At 43.7% G+C, this 9620-nt stretch overlaps 1 protein-coding gene across 1 annotated transcript in view; it reads left to right on the forward strand.

The window, feature by feature from the left end:
- The first annotated feature begins 270 nt into the window (after nucleotides 1-270).
- Nucleotides 271-9620, forward strand: part of LOC104499519 (chromosome unknown open reading frame, human C9orf85) — a 12804-nt gene continuing 3454 nt past the window's right edge. Inside the window, exons 1-2 of the mRNA XM_010143030.1 lie at nucleotides 271-321; nucleotides 8942-9048. Coding sequence (XP_010141332.1) covers nucleotides 271-321; nucleotides 8942-9048 — 158 coding nt within the window. The remainder of the gene's footprint in view (nucleotides 322-8941; nucleotides 9049-9620) is intronic.

A 9620-nucleotide genomic window follows, 5' to 3' on the forward strand; every position in this document is an offset into this window, starting at 1 on the left:
TGCCGAACGCGTGGAAAGGAGCCTCTGCGGCTGCGGAGCGCACGGTGCTGTCAGGGAGCTGTCCCGTCCCTGCCCGGTCTTTGCCGGAGCGTCTTAAAGAGCTTCGAGATCGCAAACGCAGTCACGCAGCAGCGGGAGCTGAGAGGCCTCTTCACCCCGGCGGCGGAGAACCCTTCGGCCCGGGTCTGACCGGGAGGGTCGCTGCGGGGGTGAAGGGGAATCCGCGACAAGCCGTTGCAGTCGGCTGTCTCCAGGCCCGTGTCCCCGGTCATGGTCCGTGCTGAAGTAAATACGCTGTGTGGTACTTGCATCGTGTTATGCGTGAGGGGCTCTCTTAGAGCCGGAGGATGACCCAGAGGAAGGCCGAGATTTACCTCTGTGCAGTGAACGCAGCAAGTGAACGTTTTCTGTGATGTTTGTTAACCATGTGCCTCCCTGAAAGGTGTTTGGTCTTCTCAAGGATCGTGGCTGCGTGGTCTTACTGCAGAGGTCTCAGCATTTTGAGAATTTACCCCCCATCATCCATACGAACGCTGTGTGTCACTTCGCATACTTTGGAGACCACTTCAGACAGACTCTCCGTTGCTTTGAGGCTCTAAGAGAATCCTCCGGGGCTTTCCCGGGTGGTTACTGAGGGAGCTCTCTCCGGCTGTTCTGTCAGTGCTTGTGCTACACGCGTTACAGTGCTTTGGTATTTTCACACCTGTTACAGTTGTTACACTTGTTACAGTTGTTACGCCTGTTACAGTTGTTACACTTGTTACAGTTGTTATGCCTGTTACTGTTGCCGGTTTTTGATTCTAAGCAAAGAAAGGGAAGCGGCTTACAATATATTCTCGGAACATGCTCTGTGCTTGTGGTTGTGGTAAGGGAGTAGTGGCATGGGATGCAGTGTGCCTGGGCAGGTGACACAGGAGTTTACAGGGTGTTTTGTCTCACAAGCTAAGCTGAAGGAGATGAATAAAACAAGACACACCACGAGCATTCCAGAAGAGGCTTACCTGGTGCTGTGGCTGCTCAGTCAGTATCCCTTAACTCAACCTGACTGGGCTGTCAAAAAGAACTGAGGTGGAGGGAAGAAAGTAGTAAGGTAAAGCAGTGGCACCAAAGAGGGAGGTTCGGTTTTGTGGTGGTTGGTGTTTTGGTTTTTTTTTTTTTCCCCTCGATGCTGTCCCACTGGTTCTGCAGGCTGAACAGGCTGTTCTCCCGGGCTTTGAGCAGCACCGGTGGGTGTTGTTTACTGTATGAGTGAGTCACTGTGTGAGCCCCCACGGGAGAGTGTTTTCCTGTCTGGCCTCTAACCGCATACAAACACAGAAGCATCCTAGAGAGTCGGTCTGTCAGAAAAGTCTTCAAAGAGAAGCTGAATTCTGACACCAGTTTCGTGATGGAAGTCATCACTTTAATACCCACATGGCTTGCTTTCTTCTCTCTTCTGATTCTGTATTTTATAGAACTGGCTACGCAGTGCCATGCACTCCAATAAACAACATTTTTCAAAAAAGCATTTGAATGTAGCCAAGATTCACTTGAGCATTAACTGTGATATGGGACTGTGTCTTTTTCCTCTCTGTTCGAAGCAAGTTATTTCCTTCTCTCTGTGCCTGCCAGTCCTTGGAGATGGCTGAACACAGGCAAGAAACTTTGTGAAGAATGTGCTTCTTGTTAGGGGGTTCGATAGCATGTGTTAGAGGGAAGGGATGCATTTTCTTTGGGCGCACCATCTTGAACAAAAGTCTAGTGCTAAGGGATACCCTGGAGTCTTTATAGTGACGGCCAGGCCTGATTCTGCTATCCGAGAAACTGGGAAAGAAATTATGCTAACAAAGATTAACTGGCGATTGGTGTCGTAGTGTTGGTGCAGCCTGTGCTGAAGGATGACAATTCCACCTCTCTGCCTTGTGCAGTCCTCAGTGATCAGGGGCAGAACGGATGTTCAAGGTACCATGAGAGACAGGAAGAAATTTTAGCAGTTTGGTCACAGGGACTGATACAGGAGTGGGGGCGTTCTTCATTTCCTCCTCTCACCAGATCAGTAGATCAGAAGAATGCTTAGATCTGCTGAAAAAGGGTGGTCTGGTGTAAAGGACTGCTATCTTTTTTTTGCTAGGTATTTGGCCTATCTTCGACTACTGTCATACACTGTCCGATGTCATACTATCTGGAAAGGCTGCAGAACGTGTTTTAGCTTAAAATTTTTACCCTGCTGCATTTGTGCACTGCATTAGCAGCGTTGAATATTGTCTACAGTGGCTTCAGGTTGTGCTGTGGGTGTGTTGAAGTAGTTATTTTCAGGCTCCCTGCTGCTTCTCTCCGTGAAGCAGGATCTGCAGAGGACGTTGATCTAATGCTCTTCTGGCCTTTCCCTGCTGGCAGTCATTATCCAGTTTTGTGGGTTTTTTTAAAGGTTTTATGCTCTCTCTCTGTCACTGGCCTTGGTATCCGTTTTCTCATCTTAAAGACCTTAGATCTGGTTACTTGCAGGACACGCTGAAGGGTCCATGTGTCTCTCCTCTAGTGGTCAGGCTTTCCTGCAGCACTGCTCTGGAATAGGCGAGCTGGGGGGAGCACCTCTGCAGCAAAGGGCACTGCCTCTCTGCTATGTTCGGGTAGCTGCCTTCAGCAGCGCTGGGGAAGCTTGCGTCTGGGGAGGCACTGACGGAGGAGGAGCCAGGACAGAGTCGACACTCTGTGTTGTGTGTTACTGAGTCCTGGGACTTGCCTGTGGGTGCTTGCTTTATGTAGTGTATTCCAGAACGGCTGTTTGCGGCACTGAGTTGGGAGGTGTGTGTCACATTACATGAGTACGCGTTTTATGTGAAGTGTCTTACATCAGTCAGCGTGGAAGCTGGGGTGGTTTAGAGGTAGCAAATGCGTTCAGTGAGAACGTTTAGAATGCCGTTGTGATAAGATGGTAAGCCACAAAGTGATTCATACTTACACTGACCGATGCAATACAAGTGACCAGTGTGTTTCTCCTCTCGTTAAGCATGCCCCAGATGATGATCCACGTTTCCCTAAATTTCGGAGGTTATTAACTCTGAACCTCAGCTGTACAATATTCTTGATGTCATCGACTTCTTCAGCTGGCCATATGGATAACTAACTTGTTTTGGTGGAGACACTGGTCAAGGCTGTGGGAAGGCAGTAGGAACGGAGCAGGTGAATAGAGAGCTTAAGTGCTGAGTCAGTGGTTGTGACTTGAAGCTCAGAGGGGAGGTACAGATAAACTAGCAGCCAGCTGAAATTGTCAGATAACAGTGCTGGAGTTTGGTTAGGTTCTGTTCTTGCTGTAACACAGAGGAGCTTGTCAGGCCAAAGTCTCCTCTCTAGCCACCCCTGTTACTCTGGCTTCGGAAGTGTATCAGGCCTGAGCTATAGCCTTTCATGTAGGGAGAAGAGGATGAAGTGTAATGTCTCTTCTGGACTCTAACCTCGCTTGGGGTAGGGGTGGGAGGAAGCTGGGGAAGAGGGGAGAGAGAGGGAGAGAGAGAGCACGTGTGTGTTCAGTCCTCTGTGGGGAAGAGGATGGGAGCTGACTGTCAGTCCTACCAAGTGTGTGCCTTCTTTTGCCAGTAATAACATGTTTTCAGATCTGTGATCACTGGCCTGAAAAAAGCTAAGCATCTTGCTCTCCAAGATGGCCATTTGGAGTTGGGTTTAGACACACAAGAAAACTTGTGTCCCTAGCAATAAAACACAGAAGGGCCTTAAATGTTCACTGTATAGCTACCCATACATCACTGGTGTGGATGTGAGCAAGACTTCAAGGCGCTGGTTAAAATGTCAAATATTCTTCTCTTTAGGGTGAGATGGAGAAATATCGGTGTAGAAAATGGAGTTTGAAGTAATGCTGATACCATATGGGAGCAAGGGAGGCTCTCTGGGGGACTGGATTTCAGCCTGTGAATGGGTGTGTTAGAACCCTGCGAAGTTGTTGTCCCCCACCACAGCTTCATGTTTGTTAATTTGTGCTCATCTGCTCTAACCGCTTTGTACTCATACGCCGGAGATGCGGTGGAGTTCTATTCTTCCGAGAGGTGCAGTTATTCCAAAATGCTGCGTTCAGCCCTGTGGATTTAAGCAGTGTCACCTGTGCTTCTGACAAGGGGTTTATGTGTGTTGTTGACACTGCTTTCACATGCAGCAGAACAGACCACTGGGGTGTGTTCGGTAGAAGGAATCTGCTTTCCATAGAAAAAATCAAAATACCTATAGGTTCACACATAATTAGAAACTACCAAACAGTCAGTGAGGGTTCTTTGAAACCCCATCATTACATCTTGCGTGTGAGTGCTTTACTGCTGGCTTGAGCTGGGGATTATTTTGTGTGCGTAGTTAGGTGTAGGTGCCTGTGTTTAATACATTCTGAACTGCTTTTGGTGGGTTGTTAAATGATCCAATACTGGGTTACGTGAGCATGCGGAGGATGCTGTGCTGTTAGTGCAGCTCACCCGACTCTCTATATAATATGCGCATGTAATATTTCGTGCATGTGTTCTTTAAGACTGTTTATATACGTCTGCATGGCATAACTGTAATTTCTTTGGGGTGTATGTAGACGCATTGTAAGCACTTGATGAGTGGATGAGTTGTGCTTGTCCTTGTATGGGAGGATGGCAAAAGGAAACATGAAGGAGCTATTGACTGAAACAGGGAAATGAGTGTAAAAAAAAAAAATGTATATTAGAGGAACTACTGTGGCAGAAACAGAATTTAACTTGTCAGGGTAGTTTCACACCGAGAAATCACCAAGATTTTCACATCAGGTTTTCACACCAAGAAGTCTGAAATGGATTTCAGACCATAAGCACCATCACCGCTTTGCACCTGAGAGCTGACAGCCTGTGTGAAAGCTGGGAGGAAAAGTTGGAAGTGGGTAATGAAGTTGACAAACTGTGTTCAGGTCTTTGTGAAGGTTGTCTTTTTTTGTACCTTTAAAGGAAAGCAGGCTATTAAATGGGCAAAAGGAAGAAAATACAAGTAGAAGGAAGTTTAAACGATGTACAAAATGTGTTAAAAAGTCAGTATTAACAGGCAAAATTAAGCAGCAGAGGGATTTCTTTGATTTAACTAATGACTTCCCCATTCTGAATGGGAACTGAGATATTAAGAAAGTTTCTCTTCCAGTTTGTTAGGAGAACTCACTCTCACATGTTCTTTGGTTATTTCAAAAATCTGAAAAAGCCCAGCTTATCCAAGGTTTTAATTAGAGACAGCTTTCTTTGCTTCTTCAAGTCTGTGTTGCTTTTGAAAGTGATGGGATGCTTTTTGGGGGTCAAAGGAAATGTTGAATTTAGTGTAGAAATACAGTAAATTATCAACTTGTCTTAGTAATAACATTTAAATGTCCTATTTTTTTTCTGAACAAAATAAACTTAGAAGGTAAACGCAAGTGAAGGTTAAAGTCTGTAAATCTCCCTGCTTGCTTGCTTTACTTCCATCCATCATTCTCTGCTGACTTTCTAAATCCACAGCCTGGTAGGAAGATTACAGAGTGGTAGTCTCTCTCATATTCGGATGTGTTGAGCCAGTGATTAACGACACCACCCCATACCTGAAGTGCCAACAGTGAGTGCAGCGTACAGGACATTGCTGAAGGGGAGGAAGGGAGTGTGCTGTGTGTGTGCCACTCGGAAGGAGGAAATTAGCACTTGAAAGCTGCCATCTTTCTCCCAGGTGTTACCTTCTGAGCAGATAGCCCGTGGTTTCGTTGAGTTGCCGCGTAGGATTCACCTACAGGTGACTAGGCTGAATAGTCCAGGCACCTCTATGCCTGGATCAGGATCTGGAATTACATGTAAATTTGATCTTCATAGCTACAACCTAATCTGGTTTCAAAAGGCTCTTAAGGCAGCATTTTGGATGACGTTCTTAACCTTTATCTTTGCATTGGACATTTGAAGAGTTGCTGATCACACCAAGGAAACAGAACAGTTCAAACATGCCTGTGTTAGAGTAACAGAAATGCAGAGACCAGCTTTGATGGAGGTCCATTGCCTTTATGTGGATAATGTGCTTGTTGCTGTGCTGTTGAATTACATTAACTTTATTTTAATTTAGAGCTTCTTATCATCTGAAGACCTTTCCAGGGATGAAATAATGTGTTAATATGGAAAGAGGACTAATCTTGGGGTTGAGGGCATCAGATAAGATGCAGCAGTTTGTAGTTTCAAGCAAAGGTGAAGATGTCCAAGTAGCGTAGCTTTCTGCCACGTGACTAGTGTCTTGGCCTTGCTATGAGACGTATTTTCATGGAAAGATCTGTACTACAAGTAAAATGAAAAAGCATCTTTGGAATTTGGCATGGCCAAATTAGTTTGTCTGATAGAAAACAAAAATAAAAAATAATTTCATCAGCATATAATTGTTGAGTGTTCTGGAGCAGATGCTAAGCATATAGGGAGAGGCAAGAGCTGTATAAAGCTTCATTATTTCCTGTTCTATTTCCTTGTTCTACAGCGGATGTTTAGCAGAATTTGTGATAGGCTGCCTGTTCGACAAACTGTGCATTTCCTTCAGGTGAGAGGTAAAAATAGTTCCTGTTCTGTTCTTCAGCGCTGGTTTTGGCACATGCTCCGTCCTGAGCGTGGCCTCTTGCGTTCCAGGTGTGTTACACATTGCTGAGCCTGCCCCTGCATCACTTAGCAAGAGCGCTTCTGTCCCCAGCCGTGGTGCCAGGATGCATTGCTGGAAATGAGGTGGTTTTCAGCAAGAAGGCTAGCTTTCTCCAGAAGGTCTTCAGCTGAAACTGTGGCAATCTTTTGATGTTTATTGGTTTCTGCCTGAGCAATACTAAAAATAGTTTTTCACAATAAAGAGCATCTGGGAATGCAAATTACAGTGTTTGTGCCTTTCTCCTCCCCCTGCATTACCAATTAATGTAAATCAGGAGAGTGAGAAGGAGAATCGGGAAGTTTGGGCTAATTTCTAATTTTATTAGGTGCTTATTCAGGCCATAGCCGTGGTTTGTGCTAGTCAAGCACCAAAAAGGCAGCTTATCTTCAAACCGTGTGAATTTTGGAGGAAAGAACACAGTGCATGCTGCAGCAGTTTGAACTGGCAGCCCTTTAACAGATACCTGCTGAGAGGTTGATGGGTTTTTTCTCTCAGAAAGTTTTCACATTAGCCAAATGTTTGTGTTTCTTGGAAAATCAATCCATAACGTATGGTTAACATCAGAGCCGTAGCTTTCTGTGTTTGATGTTCACATATTCTGTAAAACCTTCTTCTTTTGGACTTTTCTTTGGTTGGTTTTGGTTTTAAACATGCCAAGTCTGTTTTTCACAGCATCACGGGATGGTAGGGGTTGGAAGGGACCTCTGGAGATCACCTCATTCAGCAACCCCTGCTTAAGCAGGTTCACCCAGAGCAGGTTCACCTGGAGCAGCTTCACTAGAGCAGGCTGCACAGGATGGTGTCCAGGTGGGTTTAGGATCTCTCCAGAGGCCACTCCTCAGCCTCTCTGGGCAGCCTGGGCCAGTGCTCTGTCACCTCAAAGAAGTCTTTCCTCATGTTTAGACTGAACTTCCTGCGCTCCAGTACTGCCTTTTAAGTGAAAAAAGCCACCACACTTTCATTTAACAGCACCACGAGAAAACTTACACTGAGTGGTTGAACTTTGGTAAAAATCGAAACAATAGAAACCAATTTCCATAGTATAATCTCACTTGTAGGTAGCATTTCCTCTGCAGCGTAGGTTTTTCAAAACAAAATCAGATACTGTATTTTTAAAGCTAGGCTGCTTCTTTTGTCTAGTGTATTGAAACAGAACTTTGTGGAGCAGTCAGGTCTTGTGGGTCATAAAGACAGAAAATTACTTAAGAACTTACTGTATGCATAGAATAACATCAGTTTATTTGTAGAATAATAACATAAACTCTTAATTCCAATTAATGCAGAACCTGTTCCAGAGAACCTCTAGGTATTCTGAGAAATAGTTGTGTTTTAGACCATGTTAATAATGTAATTTTGGTGTGTTAGTCATTTTTAAGCTGTCTTTAAGGTGCAGTAGAATGTTTTTGTCTATATGCGTTTTTTTAATTGTGAAATTTCTATTTTTAAAGTTCTGAATTGATCCGTGCAATGATAGGACAGATAAAGCTCCTGCTGGCATTTTTAGATAGAAGAAAAAGAACTAGGTTGAATGTACAAGTGTGTGTTGCTTGTTATTTGAGGTAACAGTGCGGTTTGGTACCACTTCCCATCTCAGAACAACTTCTCCTGTGCAAGTAGTGCTGACCAGTTGAAATTTTGTATTCCTGCATAGGATGAACACAAAGTGTGGTAGAAGATCTGAAGGTAAACTTCGCATTGTCTTGAAGATATGCTGAAGTTTAAATGACCATTTCGAGGGTTTTATCTTAGATGCTTGGGAGCAAAAATGTATTACTTTTTCGTAAAGGAAGTTTATGATGGAAGAGAGATTGCATGAGTTGACTGCAGATAACGTGTGGATTCTACTGTATTGTGATTTGAGAAAGAAATCCCGAGACTTCTTACTTAAAGTATGTAATGCAATGGTAGCCTGAGCAATAATAAGTTAAATTGTCTTCTTTGGATAAAAGCTGCATATTTCAGGGCTCATTTCTACTTAAGTCTGTTTTGTAAAATCTCTAGAAATGAAAAAAACACTATCTGTAATAATTATTATCAAAAATACGATAACATAAGTATTACTATTAACAATATTAAAACCATCATAATAATGAAGGCTGTTTTGAGGTAAAAGAATACCTCAGCTCTCTTTCCACTGAAGAAAATTAGTAGCAGAAAATGTACATGAAATGCTTATGTTAATATAAAAAATTATATAAATCTTTTGAAATCCTGTATTAATCACATGGTGGGTGGAAATGCTTTCTAAGCGAGATTATGTGTCGAGCATAGAAGGGGGAAATCTTCGATGTATTCTTACTTTGATTTTTATTTATTCACTCAGAAAATAAATGCTAAGCTTCATGATGGTGTGTGTCAGCATTGCAAAGATATCTTGGAGTGGCGGGTAAAATTCAGCAAGTACAAACTGCTATCAAAACCTAAAAAATGGTAAGTTGAGATTCTTTGTGCAGGTCACTGATAGTGTAGTTTGTGGTCTTAATGGAAAATATTCTAGTTTTGGAAACTCACACATAGTAGCTGCTGCTCTCTGACATTCTTCAAATTTGGAGTTTTCAGTGACAAAATATATGCAATGCTAATTAACTGTTTTGTTAGTCTTTTATGTTTGAAAAGATGAGACAGTGGAAAAGCAGCTGCTTTCCTCGTTGCTGTTGCAGTGATTGAGCTGCGGACCGGTAAGCTTCCAAAACCATGAGCGTGTCCTGAACCACAAATCAAACCTGAATCAGGTGTGACACAGCTTACTAAGGCCTCGGTGCAAGTCAGTTCTAGAGGAATCTGCATGTGTCTGTAACTTTTTTAGTTCAGGACGACTATCCAGTAGAGCAATGAGGAGAGGAAGGCTCTGCTTTGATGTAGGATCAAGAGTCAGCAGCAGCAGTCAGCATCAGTGAGGCCTCAGTTCCTACAACGTGTTTGCAGTACGTGTGAGCCACTACCTCTTAGCGTGCTCTGTCTTTCTGCACATGAAAATGTAATACTAAGTACTAACGGTTCAG

This window comes from Buceros rhinoceros, unplaced genomic scaffold (assembly GCF_000710305.1).
Source record: "Buceros rhinoceros silvestris isolate BGI_N320 unplaced genomic scaffold, ASM71030v1 scaffold36789, whole genome shotgun sequence".
Lineage (NCBI taxonomy): Eukaryota > Metazoa > Chordata > Aves > Bucerotiformes > Bucerotidae > Buceros > Buceros rhinoceros.